The 27,278-nt window shown below is 41.7% G+C and overlaps 1 protein-coding gene across 1 annotated transcript in view; it reads right to left on the bottom strand.

Moving 5' to 3' along the window:
- CASR (calcium sensing receptor) overlaps window positions 1-27,278 on the bottom strand; it is a 74,685-nt gene that overhangs the window by 10,229 nt on the left and 37,178 nt on the right. Inside the window, exons 3-4 of the mRNA XM_017814624.1 lie at window positions 22,810-23,116; window positions 19,036-19,917 (exon numbers count right to left, since the gene is read on the bottom strand). Of these exons, the coding sequence (XP_017670113.1) occupies window positions 19,036-19,917; window positions 22,810-23,116 (1,189 nt within the window). The remainder of the gene's footprint in view (window positions 1-19,035; window positions 19,918-22,809; window positions 23,117-27,278) is intronic.

The raw sequence follows: 27,278 nt of genomic DNA, 5'->3' as shown, positions 1-27,278 counted from the left end.
AGCAGCCTCTGATGTGTTTCAGTCACCCATGCATCCCTCTCACCCTGCTCTTGCAAACACTCTGCATAAATACTCCCACTTGACATCTCTCGTCTCTGAATGATCAATCACTCAGAAACGGGAATGCTTGAGAAACAACTCAAACTTGACTTTTGATTGAAAAACCTCAAGCCAAATGCACTTCAGTAAAAAAACAACAAATCAAGCTTGTTCTCCACATGACAGGCCTGGAGAATTCATACCACTTTTTTTTTTTGGCTCCTGTCTCCTGGTTGTGTAATTTCATGTAATCATATTCTGCCTGTCCCCAGGAGTACACTCCTGTAATTTTAACCTCGTGCCTTAAACTGTCATATAGAATCATAGGATCGTTACGGTTGGAAAATACCACTAAAATCATCAAGTTCAACTGTTAACACAGAACTACTCTGTTCACCACTAAACCATATATGCAAGTGCCACATCCACACAGTTTTGGAACTCTTCCAAGGGATGGTGATTTCACCACTTCCCTGGACACCTTATTCCAATGCCTGACCACCCATTCAGTGAAGAAACTTTTCCTAATATTCAGGCTAAACCTCCCCGGCACAGCATGAGGCCATTTACTCTCATCCTGTTACTTGTTACCTGGGAGAAAAGCCCAACCTCCTTCTCACCACAACATCCTTTCATTCAGTTGTAGAGAGCATTAAGGTCTCCCTGAGCCTCCTTTTCTTCAGGCTAAACACTCCCAGCTCCCTCAGCTGTGCCTCATAAGACTTGTGTTCCAGACTCTTCCCCAGCTCCATTGCCCTCCTCTGGACTTGCTCCAACACCTCAACGTCTTTCTTTTAGTGAGGGGTCCAAAACTGAACACAAGATTCAAGGTGTGGCTTCATTGGGGCTGAGTACAATCATTCCCTGGTCCTGCCAGCCACACTATTGCTGATACAGACCAGGATGCCATTGGCCTTCTTGGCCACATGGGCACACTACTGTCTCACGTTCAGCAGGCTGTCAACCAGTATGCCATGGACAAAATCAGTTAATCCCATGGACAACTGCAGTTGAAAAATTAAGGATCTAGATAACCTGACAGGTAAACCTAAGAAATTGTAGCGTGAAAGAAAGCCTGTGCTGGCAACTGTGATACTATTCATCCACATCATATTTTTCTTCAAAAGTTAGTTGCTGCTTTATGCACTTATCAGATTTCTACCCACAGCCCCCCTCATTTTGTGGATGTTCTCTGCTATTTTCTCTGTAGAGCTGATCTGTAGAAAGATGAGGTGATTCTGAGGGCACTTGGCTCTCAGCTGCTTCTAGACCACTGTGGCGTAGTTGCCGCTGTGGTTCTACTGACTGCAACAGCTTATAAGCCCACTCCACTCTCTTTCACCTGCGAATGCCCAAACTTACAATTCTGGAAGGCAAAATATAAGAAAAAAACAAAATGAAATCAATTTGTTTGGGCATGCAGAGGCCTCTTCACTGCACAGACATAGAACAGATAATACCATTTGATGAATCCTTTTCACCTGGAAACACAGGGATGGGGGAACTGAATCACTTCATTAATTCCTGTCAGTTTTGCTAAATTGTCTCATTTTTCTCTGTTTCCTTTTGGGATCCTCTTATCTCAAGCTAAAATCCCCAGAGCTACAGAGATACCCTCCTCTAATTGCCTATATCAATGCCAGCCTGAGAGAGTCTGGAAATATCATGGTAGTATTACACAGGATGTGGCTGGCAATACCTTTTCAGCTTGTGTGATGTTGATGGAGGGATATCAAAATATTGCCACAGCATTCAGACTTTGAATAACGGGAGAGACAGCGAAGGCAGTATTTTTTCTGTCTTCTTATTCCCAGTGGCCCTTCTCTGCAGACCAGCTCACCTTAAATGAGTGCAGCTGGAATGATCTCACTGAAGAGCCCGGACATGTCCCTCTGACGGACAGAGCAAAAGAATGTGCTCTGCACTGGCACCTTGCTTTGAAGAGCAGGGGCACTGCCTGCTCTGGGGAAGGAAACAGGACACTGCTCCCTTCTCATCCTCCTCATTCCGGAGGGGTACCCAGGAAGATGCTACTTGCTGAGCTCCGTCAGGGAACAGTGAGAACAGAGCAGAGGCAGCTCTGAGGTCAGAGTGGGTGACAGAGTTTGCAGATCCACAGTGCTGTCTTGTACTGCATCATCTCACTTTGGCCTCACCTGCACTGGGGCTGCAGTCTTGGACATGTTATCAGGAACCTTGTCTGTCAGCAGTGTAGGTACCAAGAAGGGAAACTGCATTCCTAGCACCTTCCACAAGGTGACAGCTGTAGCTGTCAGTTGGGTCATTACATTGAGTGGAATGCGGTGTTTCTCCTCACTCCAACTCAGCATTGCACTCTCACGAAGCACTGTAGCACCCTGCTGGGCGCCACCAGGATATCTGGACTGGATATCACTGCTGGGTTGACTGCTACCTGTATAGACAGGAAGGATGTGCAGATCTTTCCCTTGTTTTGTTGCTACATCCGAGGAGACCATCTTGCAAAAACCTTATTGAAGATTCTTCTGTTCAAGTCCTGCCTCTCTTGGCCAATTGCAGCAGCAGGACACTCGCTGGTCTTAGGGTCAGCAGGATGAACGGTGAAGAAACTTCTCGATTCCCTGGATCCATTTGTTTGTTTATTTAATTGTATAACATTAATCTCAATTAGTCTGTTCCCTTGCCTTACCTCCTGTCATTAGGATTAGTTTAGCAGGATGTTTCCCTTGGTCACACACACACACACAACATCTGAGGATTCAGGTTATAAACTGTCTCATGGATGACCTGATACGTGTATCTGACAGTTAATATTCATTTAAAAGCACTGATCTACAATTAACAATGTTGTCTTTCCCCAGGCACAGTATAGCAGCTTCAGCTCTGCAGCTGTAGCTGGGGAGCAGGAGAGCCCAGGTGTATCAGTTCATGCAGAAAAGACACATGCTCTGATTAAAATCCCAAATGGAGGGGCAACAGAAACAACAGAAGTAACAAAGCCTGCAAATGCCAAAGTTTGCTTTCAAGTCAAAATTTCTAAAGGTCAGCGTATGAAATGGTAACAGAACAACTACCAGAATATGTTCCTCTTTTAGACAGCAAGAAAATCTCTGGATGATATCTGTATATTGCACAGGTTCTGCTCTCTACAGGGTGAGAATAGGAATACATAATACAGACAAGGAATACATAAGCACTAAACTTTGAAAGAGGAAGTTGTAGACTCTGAATAACTACAGCACTATTTTGTAGTCACCAGTCTATCAAAGATTAGCTGAAGGCTTTACAGTCAAAAATATGTCACTGTGTTTTGTAACTAAAGATAGAAACATAAATAACCAGAACTCAATCCACAAAGACTTAAAAGACCCTGCTTCAGCCAGGGCAAGTGAATGTGTCAGGGGTACGTGTATCACATCCTGAAACCAAGAGTTTATGAAAGAAGTGTTGACCTTGGTGGCTTGCATACACTGTCAGCAGCTGGTGGAAGCCTGTGGGGAGTGCAAACTGCTGTCTTCAGATGTCTCCTTCTGTAATTTTTCATTCTTTTTTTCACCTCTGTCACAGGCTTCATGTTGAATTGCAATGCCTTCTAATTAAAACACCTATTATCAGAAAGGACTTGCAAGCTGCCCTCTATCTCACTCTCCCATTATTTCTGCTTAGGCCATTCCCAGCCTTGTAGCATCCCATGCTTTATCCAGGCTACATATTCTGCGTCACATAGTTTCCACTCTTTTAGGACGATCATAAAACCAGAACATAAATACAGTTGTATTAGTCAGGCTGGCAGCACATCTACCTGTTTCTGACTGTAGCCAAGAGCAAATGCCTACACAGGAGCAGAAGGGAATGTAATACTGCCCCTTAACACTCTCACACATTTTGCAGCTCAGTGACTTTCTTGGCCAGAAGTCTTTGTAGTCAATAACCTTTGGGTGAATTTTTCTTCTACGATGTTGCACATTTTGTGTTCTGTGCGAACTTTTCACATCTACAGCCTTCCATAGCATGGAGATCTACATTCTGTGAGAAAAGCACCAAAGCACTTCTTCATCCCTGTTGGAACAGAACAGCTACTAATCTCTTTTGATGACCTTTATGCTTATGTGGGCAAAGATAAAAAACTGTCAATTTGCTAGTTCTCTTTTTTATACCTCTCAGGATTTTACAAACTTTTGTCAGATCTCTCTTGAGCCACTTCTTTCTCAGGCTGATGGGCCCTATCTGATGTTGCCGCATCTTGTACAGAAACTGTTCCATTGACCCTTCTCCAAACTTTCCTAGTCTCCTTCATCAATTTTGAGACTTGCACATGATACTGAAGTGAGCTGCACAAAAGAGATAATAAAGTGATCCCCAGGACACTCTGTTTACCTCTCTGTCCCTTTTCTAGTGTGACCATTCTTAATAGTAGACTTGCTTTTTTTGACTACTATTCAGACAGACTTAAGGAGTTTCCCCAAAGATCTCTTTAACTCCTTTTGTGATAAGTCAGATGTCACCATTTATTTTTATCCTCGACCAACTGTTCATCCACATAGGAACTTAATTTGGTGACACACTACCAGAAGATGCCTTTAAGAAGCCTGAGCATACTCTATAAGTTCCTCTATCCCAGTGCTTTCAAAGTGCTTCAGGAGGTTTGTGAGGTAGGGCTTCTCTTTACAAAAGTCATGGTGACTCCTCCTCACTATATTCTATTTTTCATTCCTGATTTTTTTTTTTTTTTAACCACAGCTTCTAATAATGGGCTCAACTGGGCTATGCTAGTTCCTTAGATCTCCTCCAGAACCTGTTTAGAAATTGATGTCACATCTGTCAGCTTTCTAGGCCTCAGTGCCTAAGACTGTTTTAAGTGAGGGATTGGTCACCATAGCCAGCTCTTCAGCTACTTCACCTGTGAGCTCTGGCAGAGCACTTGGTGAACATCATTCACTTGCCCCGAAGTATCAAGGTTAATTTTGCTCTTGTATTCCCTAGTTTCTTTTGTAGTCACTTCAATCAGATCCTCTGCAAGTCTCCCATAAATAAATAAACCTTCTTAAGTTTGTCCATGAGGAGCACACTTTTCTTCTGTCATGGCCTTACTTTGTCTTTTGCAGTGATAATCTATGGCTCAGCCGACAGTCCTGCTGCTGAAGTGTTTAAAAAAGGATTTATGAGCTTGTGCCCCATTTACAGCCTGTTCTTCATTATTTATTTTTTGGTCTGCCTTATTTATTTTTACATTTAACCTGCCAGAGTTTATGAACCTTCCAATTTTATTTACTGGACGTAACTCAGCTATTTGAAGGATGCTGTCTCGCTTTTAACAAACACTACCTAATACCTTTGTTTTGCCTTGCCATCTTCCTCTCTCCACCTTTTCTTGATCTACAGTAGACACTTTGTGTCACTGGGGTTAAGGCCAGTGACAGGCAAAACAACCCATTTAAATTTTGAATGCTGTCAGACAGCAGATAAATGTGCATGTGCACTGCATGTCCAAAGCTGAACTTTTGTCCTCTGGAGCACAACCTAGCTGCCAGCAGTATGGGCTAGTTGTACATTTTGACAGCAGCTGGACTAAACAAAAGTGGCATGTCCTGAATCCTCCAGTTAGTAACAAGGCAGAAGATAGATCCACCAGTTAGAAGGCTGATGCAACCAAATCCTAGGGTTCTGGGCTAGAAAGAAGAAGGTGAAGATCATGTATAGATGAAAAACACTGGAAGTAGAAAAAGATCCTGGAGATGAAGGAGATGTGTGGAGACAAATGCTGGGGGATGCCCAATGATCTTGGCCAGTAATGCTTAAGAAGAGTAACTGAGAGGAGCTGCACAGCATGAACCGATGACTTTCACCTTGACAGACCTCTATTGCTGTGGAAAAAGCAAGCGTGTGATACCAAGCAGTTAAAAGTTCTAGTCTTATTGATTCTTAAAGAAATGCAAATAAACGTCAGATCTGCTAAGAGCTGTCATTTACTATGTCTCAACTGTGACAGGTCCTTAACTAGTCTCTCTATTGTCAAGGGCTTAATATCTTTGGCTTCCTTTTGGAGTTTCTTTCTGATGTGTTTCCTCACTAGGGCAAATGGTCTTACAAGGGACGTGAACCTGGACACACAGGTGTCTGTCCCCATAAAAGATTAACTGTTCCCTCTCCAAACACTGCGTCAAGGAATCCTGTCTTGACAGTTAACTTACATTTTCCCATACTGAGTTTTAGTTTCTGTCTACCTAGCTCTATCCAGGCCTGTAAAACAGTTCTGGACTGATGAGTACCAAATGTTTTTCTCATTGCTTTGCTAGAGAGCCCACGCTGAGAGCAGCCAACAATTCCACTTCATGGCTCAACGTGAAGATAAAAAGCTGGCAAGTGTACTGAAGATGGCAAGTCCTCCCTTCCATTTTGAATTGCTGAGGGCTTATTCTCCTCTCTTTTTTTGGATTCCTAATAAAGTACATGAAGAAGATGCCTTCATAATGCCCTAATAGGTGTAAGGACTTGAGAGCTTAGCAATCGCATTAGCCCAGTGGTCACAATGCACAGGATCTGGTGGTCACACCCAGTGGTCAAATATCACATGGAAATATGCCCAGGTCAGTTCTGAAAGAGCTGCTTGAAAAATACTTTTAAAAAAAGCATTCCCTAAAGCAATAGCTTTTTGCTGTTTTTTCTATCTTCCTTTCACTTCCGACTACCCATGTGCCAATCTTCATTTACAGCCTAGCAAAACTCTAATTTTTTACTTTCTGTATCAAATCTTTAGTTCCTGCTGTATTGTCTACTTTGGAATATCTTGTTCTGCCTTGTTTTTATGTAGGGCCAACTCTTAGGCTCTCCCAAAGGCAGTGCTGTCATCACAGCATCAACCAGTTCTGACACAAAGGACCTGAGCAGGCAGGAAGGTGTTGGCCCTAGTCCCTTGGATCAGTAATACCTGTTTCCAGAAGCCTGAGGCAGAGGAAGAGGAATTGCACCCTTCTACCCAGAGCACTCTTCTTGCCAGCAGGAATTGAAGTTTTCTCCACCTCTATAATCTCTTCTCCTTCCCTGCTGCCCTTTGTACACCAACAGGTGACATGTAGTGCTCGTGTTGTTTTTAAAACCAAGAAGCCAAGATATGCCAACACCATTAATCCCACCTTTATCCAAAAGTGGTTCAGAAGATAACAGAGTTCTTCAGTGAGTGAAGAATGTGATTCATTACCTCATACCACCTGTGACATTTAGAGAATCACAGAATATCCTGAGTTGGAAGGGACCCACAAGCATCACAGAAGCCCAACTCCTGGCCCTTCGCAGGACATCCCCAGGAATCACACTATGTGCCTGGGAGTATCATCCAAGCGCTTCTTGAACTCTGCCAGGCTTGGTGCTGTGACCACTGCCCTGGGGAGCCTGTTCCAGTGCCCAACTACCCTCTGAGTGCAGGACCTTTTTTCATCTAATATCTAACCTAAACTTCTCCTGACACAGCTTCATGCCATTCCCTTGGGTCATATCACTGGTCACCAGATTCCACCTAAGCTGCTTGTTTTCTGTTGGTTTTCTGCTCTGAAGTGACTGTTTAACACTATATAGGTAACTCAGGGGAGAAGTTGAAAGGAATCCAGGAATAGAGCTGTGATTCCCGCTGTAAACACCCCACAAAAAATTTGGATGTCTTTCTGTTACACATATCCAGCTTCATGCACAAGGAGTGCCTGGTCTGTAGTTGGGATACTGAACAACTCAAGCCAAAACAATGAAGACTAGTCAAGACCCGCTGTACAAGGCCTGATCTGTACTCTGGGATTGAAACTGTCAGGTTGGCAATAGTGCAGATGAACAAAGGGAGATAAACTCTGGAAGAAGGGCTGGTGTCAAAGAGTTGAAGAGAGAGAACACTGATAGTCAGCCATAGATACACTGATAATACTGCAAAGAAAATCTGGCAAGATGGGTGAATGTCTCAGCTCTGAAGGATCTGCCAGTGACTTTAAAAACAGGGTGAAAGCAAGAGTTAAGTTCAAGACTCAAGAATAGCTGTACAAAAGCTGAGAAAATAATTTAAGAACATTAGAAGTTGTTATGCTTTGATAAGAACTGAAGGACTTCCTTGTGAATCTAGGTAGGTCACTGGATAACATGTGTTTGACAAAAAACAAACATGTGTTTGACAAAAAAGGCTAAATGTGTTTGACAAAAACAATGTGCTGTATGTTAGAAGTAGTAATTTAAGCTATTCATAATCTTTACTGAAGAAAATTAACTAACCACTCAAGACAAAGACCTGCTCATTATTGTAGGCAGCTCAGTGAAAACACTCTGTGCATTACGCAGCTGAAAGAGCAAACAAAATATTAGGATATTAAAGTAAGAAAGAAAATTATGCTGAAAATATGGTGCCAATATGTACATTAATAGTACAATCTCCCCTGGAAAATGCAGTTAGTTCTGGTCAGTTGACCAGAGAAGAAGAATAAAACTAAAGGAAGATTAGAGAGGTCCAGAGGTGGTGATGGTAGCTCTTCAAACATCAGTCTGACTTCTATTTCTGACTTCAAGAGAAATGGAAGTGTGGAATTGTTTAATTCTTTATGACACATTCAGTGATTTGTGGGAAAGAGGTGATATATTCTCAAAGAAGCAGAGACTCCTGTCCCTGCAAAGGCAAGACTATTCAGGTCTCCAGAGAAGTACAGGACATCCAGCTGACATGACAAGATGTGCTAATTGTCAAGTTGTAACTGATAATTGGTTCTGTTCTGCTTCTGCCAAGGATATGAGATCCCCAGGCAGATGAGAGCTGGATCTTCCTCCATTCTTTCCCTTGGCCATTGCCCTCTCCTTGAGGAGTGGCAGCAAAGGTGCTGATGTGTGGAGCCGTGCATACATCTCGTCCTTTGTGAGAAAGAAGCAGATCCTCCAACAGAAACTTGCAGAAATTGGGAGAGGGAGGAACTCAGGTGAACTGTGTTGGAAACACATTACTTGCTACTCAGAGGAGGGTGCTTGGGGCTTCCCGTATCTCATGCTATGCTGTGAGTGCTTTGTCTGCTTGGAAAACTGAGGAAGCCTAGTTTCCTATGACAAGGACCAATTTTACTGCCTGTAACTGGGATTAATTTCATGGGATATCTTATATGGTCTTCTTGCCAGTAGCCAAGGAACACTGCTCTGCTGATTCAAAACTGCAGCAGCTTTGACACTTTCTTGACAGTGAGAGGTGACAGAAGTAAATTAATAGCTGCTACAGCAGTAGGAGCAAGAAACTTAATGTCAAAGGCAAGCATTTCAAAATGGCATTTGATATAAAATGGGACTAATCTGATTTAGGGTCAGATTTACTCCAGTACTATATTTACAAAGATGTCCAGAAAGAAACCAAAAGCAAAAGCCTAGTAGATTTCACAACAGAGGCTGCATAAGTCAGGTCTGACTGAGATACTTCAGAAAAACCCAATAGGTATTTACCGGTGTTTGTAGATGTCTCAGTTACACTACAGATCTGGGTCTAAAATACTTCTTAAAGACCTGTTTGATGGGTCACAGAGGTACCCACAGGAATCAAGAAATGATCTTAAAGTATTCTGGCACTGCATGGCTGCTTTTCCAGACTGATTTAACCATCAGTCAGGAGGTCACAGGACACAGGATGGGACCAGGATATTTTGTTTTCTGAAGGTCCTCCACAACTCATGCTGGCCCTGTGCACAGCTGCAATTTCAAAAGCAATCGCCTACAGAACATAAGTCCTGAGCTTGTACCGAATTTTTTCTGTGTTCATTAAAATAAAAGCATATTAATTAAGGAGTTGCTATCCTCATCATACAAATAAAGCTCAAAGTAGTTATTATGGTGTGCTCTAAAAGCAATAATCCATCACAGATCCTCCAGCCTAGGCTGTGCAACACAAGGGTTATACTAACAGAAAGTAGAACATAAAAATCCTGGAGAACAAAGAACAAAAAATGACCAGGCAACATATTAATAAGTTCCTTGAACATATTGAACATATTGAACATATTGAAAGGTGTCAGGTATGCCTGATCCTCATGACATAAGGCTTTAAGAGACAGATAAAGAGGATAGAAAGCTAAAGAGAGAGCTGAGGAGGAGCAGGAAAGCCAAATGAACTACCCTTGCTATCAGAAAAAAACCATGGACATTCTTATCCCAAGGGCACTTGTTTTGGAGCCATAATGTGACATTAACTCAGGTAGAAGGTCCTTAAAAAGAGATTAGAGAGTAGCTTGAGCAATTGAATTTGGATCTAAAAGGCTGACAGAACCAGACAGTTCCTCACAGCACTCCATAACTAATAAAAAGACCACTAATACATTAGGTTTATGATATACACATAAAAATGTCACTGGCTTTGAAGGACAAAGTCAGTATGCTATCTACTATTATTCAATACAGCAATTCCAATGCACCTTTCTGCTACACATGCACATGTAATGCACTCCCAACAGTGTGCCTGAAGTTCTCCTCCATGACAGTCTGTGAAGAGCATGAATCACAGCTAACTCCTCTTATAGAGGCTTGGATTTCTGCCCAGTGGGCTGCTCCAGAGTCAATCTCTGGTGGGCTGCAACAGCTGCCAAGCAAAGACAATACTGTAAAAGGTGGAGGGATGTCCTCTGTTACCGAAGGCTGGTTAGTCTGACATCAATCACAGGAAAACCAGTGGGAAAACAAGAGTTTAGGGTTGAGGATCAATTAATACAAAACTATAGGAGAGAAACATAACTCCTGCACCCAATTAGCTCTGAGGAAAATAGATCTTCTGAAATCCAAATTTGGTTGGCAAACACACCCCTTCAGAAGTGAAATGTCTGAGCTTTACATTTAATGTAAAGCATCCGTTCATGGATCAAGAATTGCCCAACAGATATGAACAGAGACAGATCATTAGTTTGTGGGGAATTCCTCCAGCCTCAGTAAACAGCTCACTGCTTCCCAATGTGTTCATCAATACTCTGGCAGCAGATACAAAACACTGTTGGGAAAAATTTGCAGAAAATTCATGGATTAAGGTAATGGTAAATAATATTCAAGACAAAGCATTTCCCCCATATGACCTTCAAACATCTGTGTTTAATACAGTGAATTCAGACTTATGCACGAAGTCATAAGAAATTCAAGCCACAGGCACAGAAGGGGTACCACATGCTGCAAAGTATTACTGGCAACTTAATGCAACCTTTCCATTGCATGCTGTGGCAAGGAAAGCTTACGTACTTTGTGCTCCTACAAATGAGGAAGTAATAAGAGTATGCAAATGTGGGATTTTTTTTTCACTGTCTGGCTGTGCTGACTCTGTTGAAGGAATACTAAATATATGCCAAAAAGAAGGATGAGTAAATGGACAAGATACAGAAGTAAAGCAGAAAATATATCCTAGTTATAAGATAAGCCCACTCTGTTTAAATTATCAAGGTAAGACTGAGGAATAATTTGATCAATGTGCATAAATACTGTATGGAGAAAAATGATGCATACTTCATCTGGACTTTTAAATCTAATAGAGCAAGGCCAAGTAAGGACCAATGAAACTAAAGGTCAGTTAAATCCCATCTGGAAATCAGACATGATCTGTGACAAGAGATGTGACCTGCCATGGATCATTCTAATTAAAAAAAAGGTCTACTAGTCAGCATGTCTTTGGGGAAAATAAATCATGCTAAATGCAAGTTTGGCTGTCAAACATAGCCCTTCAGAAGTGAAATACCTAGGTTTTACATCTGAAGTGAGGCACCCCTTAGCTGGATCAAGATTACTTACTTTCCTGAATGTGGCATAAATTTACATACTTTGTTATACAAAAGGTTTCATGATCATTTGGAAAGTGACATTTTTTGGGTGTCTGTTAAGGTTTTGTGGAGAGATACGGTCTCTGGACAGGCAAAGGTACAATGACAGCTAATTGTCAGTACTGTTAGATGATACTTTGTACTGTACTCTGCATGCTGCTGTCTGTACTTGCAGCCACAATATGGAAAAAAATCACAGTCAGTCTAATTGCTTTGGTTTCACTTGCAGCAAATATAATATGGAGAAGTCGACTGGGTACAATGGCTCAGGGTGCTGTGTACAAATGGTGAAGGATCTATTGGCAGAAGTCCTGACTGAGTAAATAATGTTTTAATGCTCCTGGGAGGTCATCATACTGCACAATAACCGTTATGGTGAAGTATATAACAGCTTAAGATAGGGCTCTTTTTGTTAACTCTAAATTTAATACTAAATAATACAAAAATACTTGTCCAATTATTAAAGCTATAAATAACAGAGCCAAAGGTTATCCTACAAGCTCAGTGTTTTCAAATAGCATAATTCACATATATTGTCTCGTGTAATCGAAGTCTGATTGAAATGTCTTTTCTGGGAGGTGTTTACTGTTGTCTCTACCCAGCTGTGCAGAGAACAAAGCTATATATGTGTCCCTTTGCACCCATTTGCTTTTGCTCTCTTCTAACAGCCCTTTATGGATCAGTCTCTTCAAAGTCCCAATGAGGTCTGAAGCTGCATCCTGCACAGAATACTGCTGATACTGCTTTGAAGAACTGTGCCTTTCTCTAGGCCAGGAGGAAGTCATAGCTTTTGACTGTAAATTCTTTCCTATTTGGAACAATACAATGAGTTACTTCAATGATTGGGTTAGCTGCCTCTGTTAGAATGAGAACCAACTGGTTCTGCACACTGTGTCATTTCTTTCAACAAAACCATAGTAATTCATGAAACCTGAGTTTAATGGTTATTTATAATCTAGACAAGAACTACTACCCATGAAAAAAACAAAACAAAGAGTGCTGAAGTTTCCTGTAGTCACACTGAGTTGACTGAACTCATGCAACTGTTTTGGACATTCACAATGGGCATCTGTTGCAAACACAGCCATCGTCCCATCAGTGGTCAACTAACATCCCAGTGGATTCACTTTTACTGTGTTTGGGCACAAGTTCCACTTGGCTACTAGCTTAAATCTGTTTTTTCCATTTCCTTTATCAATTTAAGTCTTGGACAACAAATAAAACAAATAAATCAAGACTTTGATTTCATGTAATTCCTTCATGTAATTCCTCCTACAGACACAGGTAGAAGTCCTTTCTGAGCAAAATATTGCTTCTAGTCCAGTGGGAAGATCACTCATAATTTTACAAGGCGAAAGAGTCACTGTAACACGTAATTTGTTTTCCTTCCTCCAAAATTCACCCACTGTGTGGAGTAACACCAGTCCTTCATAGTGCATGAAAGTTCAGTTCAGCGAGAAAACTCTGTGGCTGGTTAGTAAAGCATCTGTGAGGATGGCTGACTACTCAGAAAGAAAAGAAATAATAAACTATGCTATGATTACCATGCCTTTGAAGTTAGCTTCAACTCTACCTTGGGATAAATGGAAATCAGCCAAGTCAGAGGAATGGTTATAAAATGAAACTAAATGTTTTTATAAGCCGGCTTGTTTGCTCATCTCACTTTGTGAGTGCCTTTAGGAAGCTCTCAAGGTGCCCTTTGTCACCAGCTCCATTTGTGAGTAGCATCAGGAAACGTCAGTCCTAGAGGAAACTTTACATCCTTTGGGGTAACAGAGCCATGCTGTGTATTTGTAGAAGATACTGGTGTCTGATGTCTTGGTAATTCCCATTATAGGCTGCAAAACTGACTTTTTTTCCCAAGTGACAGAGGTACTGCATAAATGAGCTTCATAAATACAAGAAAACACTTCTTTTCAAATACAGCTTTTGTTGCAATGCAGCATATAAAAGACTATATAAAAATAACTTTTATGAAAAATCCAACATCCTTGGGAGCAGGCAAGAATACTGTGGGTTTTGTCAGCAGGCAGTGTGTAGTACCCCAATCCAAAAGAATCTCAGCCATTTTCTACCAAGTAATTAATAACCACAACTCCTTTCTCCACAACAGAGAGACTGTGCTGCATGCAATTCATTCACCCTTCTTCTAGCAACCTTATCAGGGTGATGGCTTCCCAGCACATTTTCTACTAATGACATTCTGACCCCCTGCTCTAGTAAGGTCCAGTTAAGTCTTTCTCCTTTTAGTTGCAGAGGTATCTAAATCATACTCCATTTATTGTCTGCTTAGATGAAGATCTCACAAGTGATGCTCTCTGCTGCTGGCAAGCTGTTATCTCCAAACTGATGAATAAGCAATCATCTGTTATTGCCCTTGTGGGGAAATAGCTGTGTTTGCTCTATTGACTCACGTTTCTGTGTGTGGCTCAAGTTGTCTGCCCCTTAACTTGGTCTCCTGCAACAAAGGCACACTGTTCGTAACAAATATTATCTCCAGTGCATTTGTAATGAAGACTAGATGAAGTTTTGCAATTGCCTGATATTCAGCAGCTTCCTCTGTCTTCCTTGCAATTCTTCCCAAATGACTAAATTTCACACTGGCCACAGTCAATAGCTGTTCTGATACTGCTTAATTCCTAATACCACAAAGCACTTGTTTTTGAACTGTTCAGTCAGGCCTCTATAGTTTAACAGACACAAAAAATTGATTAGATAAGCCACTAGGCTCAAAGGTCTGGAGAGACGTATGTCATCCAAAGCATCATTTACTTCTTTAAAGCCTTGCAGAATCAATTTCCAGCCAGGCAGACATACCTAAATGTAAAGCTAGAGAAGGCACCAATCCATTTTTACCTCTTCATAATGCTTATCACCAGCACCAAGGAAGGAACTGTTGGCTGGGAGGTGCAGAGGTGTAATAAAGGACTTTAGGTGTTGCTAGGTGAAGCGAATTTGTATTTGTTTTTGTTTTGTGGAACAGCATATGGCAGCTTCTCACTAAGTGTCTGGGATCAATCAGATTTCTAGGCATAAAATAATTTACACGAACATGTCTTTAACCTGCAAATTATTAGCACAACACTTTTTTCAACCAGTGCAGTATGCTTTGCCTTGGTGCATAGAAGAGCTCTCATTTTTCACTCATGCCAAAGTTCGCAGTCCACAGTGTAACCCCAACCTGCAAATTGTCTAGGAGTCAACCCAAGGATGCTTTGCTCCATGACCCTGTGACTGTGCGCTTTTGCCTTCTCAAATCTCTGGGATCCTATCTTGCCCATTTAATTGCAATGCTTTTACTGCAAGACAGAAAAAGAGGCCCATCAGCTGCTTGTTGGTAATCATCAAGAACCCAAATGAATGAGCAGAAACTGAGTGAACTATGTCTGAAGAAAAGACAGGTCTTTCTTTCCTCTTCTCACACAGAAAAAAGATGAAGTAGTAAATATTTGCTTTGAAGGACAGATTAGGATTCCCTACTAGTTTTCTCCCTATTTTTCTGCAGGACCACACGATGTTTGAAATGAGACAGAGACACAGAGAGCCTTCTGTAAATGCTCAGAGGAGAACTGAACAAAAGACCAAATAGACTTGCTGTTAGAAGTGATCATGGAAATAGCCACATGGGCAGACACCAATAAAATGAAGGAACTTGAAGGACTTAGAAAATCTTATCAGGGAACATATTAAGAAAAAAGGACTTCAAAAGCAGATTGATTGAGCTGTTATGGAGAAACAGGCCAAAGATGCAGGGAATTTTGAAAAAGAGGCATTATCAGTACAGCACTTCTGAGCCCATGTCCTACCTCTTGCCATACCTTCCCACTACTATTCTGCAGTTTATGGGAGAGCCTCTGTTTGAGGGAGATAAGTCACAAATGAAAGCAACACACAGAGTTAGCTCGACTCAATACAGTCTCTTAAAAAGTCACAACCCACCAGCAGAAGAGAATGGGCAGCCAGAGGTATTGGAGATCTTTAAGAGAATTCTTTCTCTTGTATTATGTGCAGTCATGAACTTTAATTCTTAGCACTTTTTGTAAAATGTTGCCTTGTCCAAAAGTGACAGAATTTATACATTTTGTTCTAAATTTCCCCGTACCTTTTTGTTACCTAAACAAAACACTACAAAAAGAAGTATTTGACCTGATCTTGTTCAATATTGTGCAGGACACAACAATGGCACACACAGAGAATATTATCTGCTCTTTGCAGGCATCTTGCAAAGGTGTGCACCTGGATTATCTTCTGCCTTGCAGCAGGGTAGATTCTTAAAACAAGACAGCTCAGATTGCTCAGAGTAAGGGTAGCACAGACATCCTAACAAGGTCAGCAATTTTCTGTAGAGTTCCAAAGTGCCAGCTTTCCCATTTTCAGAAAAAGGACTCTGAACCCCCTGGGCAGCTCTGCATGCGAAGTGAGTGGCACAGCTTCTTCCAGACACAGCCGGGAAGCTGTCCTGCCTGCTCATCATCTTGGCTTGTGCCGGTGTCTCTGCACATGCTGGGGACACCTGGGAGCTTGGGCTGGCCAGTCCCATCTCTAGTGGGGATGCCCACAGCCAGCTCAGAGGTGCTGGTAAAACAAAAGGAAGCAAGATTGGGTTTATAGACAGGGTCTGTCACAGATCACCACCTCATGTGGAGAAAATGACTAAGCAGTTTCTCACACAAGTAGCTATAAATAAGTAGAGACAAAAGTTAGTAGTATTATATATTTAAGCTCAGGAGACACAGAAAAATCCTGTGCTCTCCATGCTGAGAGCCTTCTTAAACTGTAGATGGTAAATTCTGAATAGGAGAACTCCATCTGATTTAAAAACAGTAATTATGTGCTAGGCTTCCTGCTGTCCAGTTCAAATGAACTGATTACTGAGGTAAAAATGCTGGTTTTATATATAGACCCACAATAGCATCCTTCACAAATTAGATACAACACGTCCTCCAAAAGATTTGTATTATAATACATAAAATTAGCAATTAGCAGATAATAATAAAAACTCATATGTGTTAATAAGATAATGTCATTGAAAGGCAACAAAATTAAGTGGTACATAATTAAATTGTAGAATTCATCATTTATCCTCCTCAGCCAACACTCCCACTGGCAAGGGCTGCTCTGGACAGGAGCTCAGGCTAATGGAGCCAGTAAGTTCACCAGGTTTGTTTTATCTGTACCACACATCCCCTGGCCAGTAATTGCAGACGTTATTAGCAGCTGCTACCTCCAGTCACAGGTATGGAGGCTTCCTATGCTGTCCTTGCTCTCTCAGGTCACTTCCCATCAAGAAAACTTAGAGCTGGTTGTGAGAAAGGGAGAGGATGGTGACCACTGGCAGAAGGACCTCTGCAAATGAGATTGACTTTGCTAGAAAGTTTTTTTCTGCCTGGTTGTCAGAAAACATCTCTGTGGAAATGCTGGAGGATGCTCATTTGTGAGGTGAACTCATTACCCTGGGGCTGAGGAAAGCTTCCTGAGGGTAATGAGCCGCAATGCCTGGTATGAAGTAGGTGCGCACACAGATTTGGCACTAACCTGCTATTCATGTGTTTGATTTTGAAATGAAGTGAAAAAAATGCACAAATATCAAATATCCTTGATAGCCAACACCATTTAATGGCAGTCATTTCAAGTACAACCTGTTGCTTTGTAGCACTCCCTGTTCCTGCCCATTTGCGTTATTCCCCACATATTCCTTCTTGATGCTGATTCCCTTCTTTTAGACGAGCATGTATACCCAAAAGCCTAGATCAGCAGGATGCTTTACATTTTGATACATATATCCTTCAGCATCAGACAAGCAACATAGAAATGAGAGGTCATTCTTCCTAACTATGGAATCTTCAACCAACACATTATTTTATTTAGCAATGGCATGAATATCCTGCTTTACTTTCCAAGCTGACAAGGTATAAAGGAATGAATAAAAACTACGTTTATTCTGGATCATTTTTAGTGGCACAGGGAAAGCTAAATCTGTGACTTTCCCACTTCTGCCAGTATTTTCCTGAAAAGAAGAATAGCTTTGGAAGACAGAAAACTCAGAGGGAGCCAGCAGTCACAGGATTCCTCTAAACCAGCATCAAACCCTGCACTCACCAACTCTGAGTAAAGTGGTTTTGGTAAACCAAATCAGGTACCCAGAGCAATAGTTTCCCATAAATGCCAAGACAAAGCCTTTTAGTTTGATCTGATTGGTGTTTTTGAGTTGACTGAGACAAGACAGGAACAAACTGCTGTTCCCACACACATATGTTGGCTCAATATCTGCAGTCTGTGGCAAGGAGAGCTTTTGTTTTGGTTAGACTATCCCAAAGAGAGGAAATTACCCATGCAAATCCTCCTTTTTTTCACCTGTGTTGTTCTGATTTCAGGCCCAAGTTTTTTATGATGACCAGAATGGGGCAAACAGAATTTGTTACATATTTGCCATACTGTCATTTGATAGCCCATGCTAATTGTGTTCTTTAACAATGCAGTAGATATTAAAACCATGCACTGAATACCATACTGGATAGCATGATCAAACACATGGTAGGGTACAGAGCATTCACAAAGGATCAGAAGACAAAATACCAGAATACCATCCATGTGCCAGAGGGCAGAATGCATTGAATGAATGGGTAAATGTGACTAAGTCACTAGTACCATTTTATCAGTTCACAAATATCACTGCCAAATCAAAGCAGCTATCTATTTTCTGCCCAATAGCCACACATTATTTTCCTTCATTGCTCAACCTGCTTTTGTTTGATTCTATATAAGCTTAAAACTGTGGGGAAAAAATACAGCCTGTATGGAAAATTGCTGTGGGATTGCAAAAGACGTAAAGCTTGCCAAAGAAAATGAACTCTAAAAACTGTTTTCCTTGTTTATGTGCTCTCTCCAGGCCCTCTTGTTTATGTAAGGCTCAATATATGATCAAGTTACCCTGCGTCAGCCAGGCTGTGGTAATTGTCTGTGTGTGCACTTTTGGCCCGCAGCGAATGAAAGAAAATTTAACTTGGTTTAAGCCCCTTTCGCTGCAGGCAAACCTAACACAACTTACCTTACATTTCCTGTGGGGTGGGAGCGTGCACCTAACTCACACACAGAGATACCCAATTACCCAGGAGCCTTATGCTCTGTCTGAGACCCAGGATTATGAATGACACCCTAAAAGGCATCTGGGACAGCTTGTCTTTTTTTCTGGAGGTATATGGCACAGGCACACAAAAGAAGAACTTACCTGCCATGCCTCAACCTTCTTAATGTCCGCACAGGACCCGTTAGTGAAGAGTCCTTTCCCAGGGGTACAGGTATATATATCCTGCAAGGCGTGGGCAATAGAATATACTGCCAAATACACATTATAGGATATCCGCAAGTGTGTATAGTCCAGGTACGGTGTCTCCACACTAGTGATGTTCTCATTCCCTGTGCACGGAGGTCGGAAGACAGACGTTCCATTTCCAGCTCCCAGTCCCTCTTCGTGGCCCTTATGGAAGGAAGTTGAAGCTGGAGAATTTTTGGACCCATCAGGGAGATAGCAGTTAAATGTCTCCTCCCAAAACTCCTTGGCAAAGCCATTGTTGGTGGACTTCTTGGGATGCACCTTCTGCAGGAACTCACGAAAGCCTGGGATCTGTCCTGCCTTCAGTGCGAACCCGATGGTGCTGCCAATGACACGGAAGAACTCTGGCATGGCTATTAGGGAAGAGCTGGCCCAGGCCTCACTTGCCAGCCAGATCTTGCCAGTGATGTTTCGCCTGACGATCTCTTTGATGAGAGGCTCCAGGTCTGGGCCACTGGAGAAAACAACAATCACCCTTGCTGTGGAGTTCTGGATGACCTCTACCACCTGCTGGATCTCCTCTTCATCTGAGTACTGGGAGATGAGCTCGCTAAAATCAATGCAGATATCTCTCTCCTCTGCCTCTTCTCGAAACTTTTCAATCCCTGGCCGGCCATAGTCATCATCAGCTGCGATTGTCCCCACCCAGTTCCAGCGAAAGTACTCGATGATGTCTGCCATTGCTGTGGCCTGATGCTCATCGTTGGGGATTGTGCGGAGGAAGGACTTGAACTGGTTCTTGTTGCTCAGGAGACGACTGGATGAGGCATAGCTGACCTGTGAGAGCGCAGTAAACAAGGAAAACACACCATAAAGTGAAGTGCCTAGAAATAAATTGCCTACATTTACCTGCAGTCACCGCCAACCTGTTGAACCTCTGGTGGGGCAAAGAGAGAGTTGAGCACCACACTGCAGCTACATATTATTAGTCTGTGGTTGCACATGGTCCACCCTGAGAGCCTGTATGTTCTTGTAGCTGTGCCTGTCTTACAGAGGCACACGTACAGAAGCAGCTGCTTGGACCTGAGAGGCTGGAGCAACCTTGTGTCCACTTGCAAGGTCAAGGATCTGAGGGAGAGAGAAACTGATAGTAGGTCAGAGCAATGGCAAAGAGGTGAACCACAGCTGGCCTACCTTGCTGCACTTCCTGCTGAATCCAGAAATAAAAAGAATATATCTTTTAGATAAATGAGGGCAATGCCCATAATTAAGACAAATTGCAGGCTTTCTCTGTCTTGAACCAGAAAGGAGACAGCAGGGTGGTACTGCTATTCTGAGTCTACTCTGTCTGTCTCTCCTCTGCTCTGACATTTGTCCCATTCTCAAACAGGCTCCATCAGGTGCCATATTTTATATGCAATCCCTTCCAGCTGACGTAAGAAAAATGCAGTGTATATCAGTTCCCTTGATTCTGCAGAATGCTGTGGTAATGCTGCTTTAGCAGTTATTTCCTGATTGCTGGCCAGAATCAGCAAAGAAGCCAGTAGGCATTCCATGCTTTATAAGCCACTGTTTTATGGTTAAAATTGGATTTTATTTCCTTTTCTAAAGCTATCAAGAACTATTTCATTTTCCTAATCAGAACAAGTGCCATATGCTCTTAAGATATAATTTAAATTTTCCACAAGTAGGAAAAAAAAACCAAAAACCCCAGATAATAATAGTTTAAAGATCTGGAGAACTTCTCAAACTCACTGATCTTTGCATTGAGAGATTGGTATCTGAATTCTTTAGGACAGATTCTCATTTGAAGAAATCTTCTATAAACAGTTCATTTTGTACAAAGTGGAAATTTACAGAAAACCTTATCTCCTCCTTAAACTCTGGTATTTAATGTTTCTCCAAGAAGAAAGAAAAGTACGTCTCCTAGTGCGGTTTCAAGGGCCACAGGAGCAAATCCCCCTTTCACAGAGCTGTACTCTCCCCTGGACAGGCTCTTGCCCAGTGCTACTGTCACCTTCTACAATCTCTTGCCAGGAGGTACAAGGAAGGTATTCCACTCCCACATGTGCTGTAAGGGTACACTGAGGTGAGATACTGAGAAACAACAGAGTCGTGACATTTTCAGTGTCTATGTCAACAGAATGACTAATGAGCCTTACATTAATTGTAAAATATATCCCTAAATTGTACTGAAATGCAGGGCCTAATAAACATGGATTTGCTAATGGCCTTGCTATAAATGGCTGCGATAATTTTGCCCAGCAACTCCCAGTTTAAAAGCCTGCTTTCAGTTGTAATACTTAACCATCTGGCTGATTTCATTCCAGAACTGAACCTCCTGACACCTATCCATTTCTGCAGCCTCTGGGTAAGGCTACTGCATCATAGTGCAAACGCCATTCCCTCTTCAAAGGGAAAGCTTGAGAATTGCAAAAATCTGTCATGTTCAGTCAAACCCACCAACCTTCCTTGGCTGTCCTCGTTCACCTGGTAATGTGATGTGTAAGTGAACAATATCCCTTAGAACGTCATCATGGTGTTTATTACATGCCGACTTCCAATGCTACTCTGGGCAATACCTGGAGAGCACATATTGGTCTTAGCTTAAACCATTCCTGCTCTACTCAGAGACCAAATGTTCAGTTCTTTAGACTCCTGCAAGGGAGGCAGACTGATAAGATTAAATAGACAAGATATATTACTGAGCACTGGGCAATCAAGAATCCTTCCTTTTTCATTTGTAGTGGAGATGGGAATTGAAGCCCTGGGTGAAGTAAAGATATATCTTTCAGGTGCATTTTCACACACTATTGTTATAAGGACTCTAGTGAGCTCTGACACCTGTATTCATTTTAGAAGAGGAATTGGAAATGTTAGGTTATTCAAGGTAACACATAAATGGATAAGGCCAAGCACTTTTTCCAAAGTTGTCTTCAGTGTAGAAATCTAAAATCAAGAGCAACAGCATTAAGCTATAATATGCCAGCCTTGTACTTTGCTTAAGATCTTGGCAGAGCAATAGGCTTGTTAAAAAAAAGGATGGGAACATGGATGCTGGTACTGGCCCCAGTAGAGTCAGAATTCAGCTAGAAAGATGCTGCAATATAGGAGCTGGCACAACTACATCTCCACACCTCAGGACAAGGGAGGGCATATCCAGATGCTTTCACAAACCCTGTTTTGGAGGCCCTAGGGCAAAAGAAAAGCAGGTCAGCTCAGAACAAACCACCACAGCACTTTACCAGCACAAGAAAGTGCTGGTAAAGAACTTCACAGGTCACCTACTTGAATGATCAGAGATGCTGAGAGATCTAAAGAGTAGCTGGCAATGACTGAGCTCTGCCTTAAGTGGGCTCTGTGGGAGCTGGACATGACTAGAGTCACCACCGTGAAGTAACAACACAACTAATCTGTCAGGTCTGGGAACTGTCAGTGACTGACATATAATAGCTGTATTCATAGACTAAGCCACTCTAGAGGACTCTAGTCCTCCTAGACTAAGTTGCTGTTGGCCAAATTATTGGCTGCTTGGTAACGCTTGTGTTTGGGGACTGCTAATTGCTACCCAGACATATTTCTACCATTAAGAAACCCCCTACACTTTGTATTGTTTCTCTGCTTAAAGTTCTATTGGAAATGGCAAAGATTAAACAATCTTTGTTTAATCTTTGCAGAGCAGAGAAGCAGACCACTTCCACAACCTAAACAAGCAAGGTGGAAGAGTACCTGAGGTATGTAAAAGAGTCCCAGCAGATTGGCCACAGCAGTAGAGACGCCAGAGCCGGTTGCCCCCACGACTGCGATGGTGGAAGGGATATGTTCTGAGCAGTTGCAGAATTCATCCAGGTTCAAGGAGTCTATCTTGTTCTGGGCCACAAAACTCAGTGTGGCCTCCAGGGCTTTAGAGACTGTATTACAAGTGTCAAATATCCTGTATCCCAAGGTCATGTTGGGAAGGAGAGTTGGGCTACTGTTTATTTCTTCTATGGCAAAGATCATAGCCTGGAGCCACCGGAAGCCTCGAAAATTATACCTGGGGGAGCAAAAATAAAAATAAAAATAAAATAGAGTGAGAAAGAGGGAAACAGCAGAGAGGAATCTAGGACTGAGGCAAAGACAGAGTGAAGAATTCCAGATACAAAAGGCAAAAGCCACTTATGCCATTTCTTGCATCCTACTAAATTTAGAAAATTTTGCTTTTGTCTTCAGTGGTTACAGAACAGGCACATTTGTGCTATGGTTAGATCTGGCTTATAACTTTTCAGTTTGAGAGTTCACTTCAGAGATTGTGAGTATGAGATGAACTTTCTAAGTCCCCTAAAATCTGTGAAACTTGAAAGACAGCATGTCTGGAGTGTTGACTCTGGCCTGTCCCTTCTGCTCAGGACCCTAAACCTGGATCTCGTGATGCCTGAGCAAATGCTCTGACACAAAGGTACACCTGCGAGGTTTCCTTCCAGGCTCCTTTGACATGTTTCTGAATGCAGATGGCAGTGTCTGCTAAGCCTGTGCTGAGTGTGATGCTGCCAGGGATTTGGGCTCAGGGATACTCTGTGTGTCAGCTCCTCATGGCTTTAGGCAGGCAGAGCAGGCTGAGCCACAGCACTGGCCTACTGCTGGATGCACAGGTGCCTGGGAGCTCTGCTTGGGGAAATTTGGCCTCACATCACACACTTCACTTTGTGAGAGAGAGCACAGTCAGCCTGTTTACATCAGAGAACAGAGACATGCTATAAATGTAAATCCAATCCTAGTGTAAATTGCTAACTTGTTAATTAGATATTTCAGTGCCTTCATTGAAGGAGTAACTTTTCTCATTATTATGGTACTCTCATATATTTGCTTTAGACATGAACTCAGAAGATGCCCTCGGAGCTGGCCTGTGAAATTGGAACTGTTTCTTGAAGCCTCCTCTCTTCTCTAAAATGGAGAAGCTGAGTTTTCTGACTATCTTGCACCTGTGCACGGAGCTAACCCAGAGCAGGGGATTGGTGCAAATGTGCTGCAGGACCTGGGAGTCCTCGTTTCAGGGACTGAATTGTCTGGCAGGGAAAGAAGCTGATGCAGGATGACTGCTTATCAAAAAAAGAGTCAAACTTCTTTGTGGAAAGCAGCAGGAAGAAAGTATCTTTGATATATGTTATTCTCAAATATTACCGTGTTTTCTCTTGTAAAGTTGCACAGGCAATCAGTTGTGTGTCTGTGAGGCTGCCACGTTTCAGGGTAAGTCAGCTGGAATGGCAGAATATTTCATGAACTGAAACCTGCCCTTCCTTGGAATGCACTATGGGTCAGGATAGCAGTTAGCTTGCAGTTTTGTGTTGAGTTACAGCTGAAAACAGGAAAGTGTCGATGCTCTTATGCTTGAGATCCATTGGGAAAAATAACAGGCCCCAAAACTGGAAAAGCATGGAAAAATAGCCTGCCCAAGAAGAGATTCTACATGAAATGCTAAATTTTAGGTTTCACTTAAGTTCCATTTTGAAATGCTTTGAGAAATGTTTCCATTACCAAGGTGAAGATTTCTAAAGATAAGCTTCATGAAATCTAAAACTTTCAGTCTCTGAGATGTATGGTCTGAACATTTTTAATTGCTGGATTAAATTAATTGCTTTCAAAATTGATGTTAGCTATGGCTGACGTTTTCAAAGCTGAATGAACAAAGCCACATTACTTCCATTCCAGAAGTTTTATCTGATTCACCTGGGATCAGAATTTCTAAAGATATCACAGCTAAGGTTTAAGTCTTAAAAACTTCATTTATTCAACTTGACTTTGCCTCCTCCAGACATCTTTGGCCAAATTCCAAATGAAGTTCAGCTCTGAGGCTGAGCTCAAAGACCAGACAGTACAGTTTCAGTACAGATCTCTTAGGTCAAAAACTTTGAGGCCAGTGAAAATGCTTAGTTATAACTTGTGACCAAAGGGACAATTAGCTTTATTAACATTATTCTTTAGAAACATGAGAGTGTGGATTACTATTAGAAGTAATTTGGTCATTTAGAATATTTTGCTTTAGTTTCAAACCATTAAAGAGTGAGATGTCATGAGAGTGCTCTGAAATAAAAGGGTAAGTCTCAGAGGGATCGAGTCAGTGAGTGCTGTGTACAGAAAGATGTGTTGGTCACACCACTGGTCACTAATGCACACTGGGATAAATGGAAGCAAGGAGGGGTTTTGTGACACTTCTTTTTAAAAACTTATGTGTGTTTACAGATAATTTTAATTAAAATATGAATAGGATTTGAAGCAAGGACCATATTCAGGCACATCTAAGAGCAAAATCTGAATGCATTTTCTATATTTAAAGGGAAGACTGCTGAGAAGCTGGAAAGTTCAAAGGTACCACTACACTACTGTGAAAAGATTCACACATTTGAGTATATGTAAAAGTAAATTTAAGCCTGTTTACACTAAATTATACAGGTAAAGTATGACACAAAGTTATTTTGCCTGCTTGACAGGAATTTTTATTTTTTTTTTTAAATATCACAAGGTGGTATCTTCAGATGGTATCTTCAAAAGCAGTGAAGTAACTGGACTGTCTTACCCTTGACTTCAAATAAATATTTGATATTTAATTCAGTAAATGCAGACTAAGGTCCATGATACACAGTTGCTTTTATTTTCATTTATGACATATGCTCCTAATTAGTGTATATTTACATTTTAAGGCCTCTACTTCAGGTACTTGAATTTGGATGTTTTTATTTTAGAGGAGAAAGGAGAGTAGGGGCAGTTTTCTGGGAGCTAGACTCCAAAACATCTTTGAAATGCTTTCAGTAATTTATCTCAAACTAACCTAGGCAGGAGACCTGCAGTTCTCTTCAGTTGCACCTCTGTTGGTAGCAGCATGAGCAGATCAGGAGAAGAGGATCAGATGGGATGGAGACACCACTCCTCACTTTGTCTTCTCTAATTCCTGATAGATCTTCAGACAAGCTCTCATCTTGTTAACTGATACAGTGTTGTATCAGTACTGTAATACAGATATGATCAGATGAAGGTAGTGCTGTCAAACTGATCTAAATGAAGCAAGATTTTTTCAATCTCTGTGAATGGAAATTTAGTGAATAAGTTCTCTCCTATTGTACTGTAAGACCCCAGAAAGGGGCTGCAGATACGCTCCTCTTGGCTTGATGTGTACATGAGTGATTGGTAAGAGCAGCCTTTGAACCTGGCAGTAGGTCACACTGATGCAGCTGACCTCCTGTGCTACGCTGCTGCTGTGATTAATTTGACTAGTCACTGGAATGCTCTGTCATCCGTGCAGAAATTTGTCTGGTAATTTCCATAAAGAAACTGCACAGGATTTACTAACAGAAGCAAACTTTCATTAGATTTCCAGAATATTTAAATAGTCACTGGTATTTTCCTGGTGGAAAACAAGCACCCTCCAAAATTCATTTTCTGGCAAATTACTTTACAGGTATGTTTGCATAGTCTTGTATTTTAACATTTCTGAGATGTGCTGTTATAAAAAGTGGCCATTAAGCTCTAAATGAGAGTTTAATGTAAATAATTCAGAGCCCAGAAGTGTAGATGGGAATTTTTATTTACACCAATTCTGTAAATGTTTCCCCTCTGATGCCTGATCTGCGACCTGCCAGTGTACTCAACCCACTGATCTTTCTAATCTCAGAGAGGAGCACAAACAGAGAGAGAGAAATCAGAAACAATACCTCCACAAATCCTCACTGTAACTGCCACATCTGCAGAGGACAGATGTGCAGCAGACCAGTTTTCTACATAATAAATGTGTCTGTCAAATGGTGCTCAGAATGGCTTAAATGTCTCAGTCAGTGTTTCAAAGCAAGGGTACATAAATTAAGAGACACAAGGCCACTTCATGGTTTAAGCTCCCCATAGTTCCATCCCCTGTTTGTTTGTCTGGTTTGGTTTTAACAGATCTTATTGTCTGCATCCAGCAGGGAAATTGGTCCTGATCCTGGTTGGTCTCCATAACGAAAGAATTCACAACCTCATGTGTATTCACGACCTTCATTTATCACACTTACAAGGCACTAGGCAATAGAATATGAAGGAAAAGAAGGAAAAAGTGAAAGCTCTGAATACAGCTTTCACTTACCCTCCCATATCTGACAGGTACTTATATTCAAAAATGATGGCAAAGCCTGCATATGCCTTTTGTCTCACACCAGCACCCCTCCTTCTCTAATGGTTCCATGCACATA

This window comes from Lepidothrix coronata, unplaced genomic scaffold (assembly GCF_001604755.1).
Source record: "Lepidothrix coronata isolate B3197 unplaced genomic scaffold, Lepidothrix_coronata-1.0 Scaffold46, whole genome shotgun sequence".
NCBI lineage: Eukaryota > Metazoa > Chordata > Aves > Passeriformes > Pipridae > Lepidothrix > Lepidothrix coronata.
This window is presented reverse-complemented; position numbering and strand designations above follow the sequence as displayed.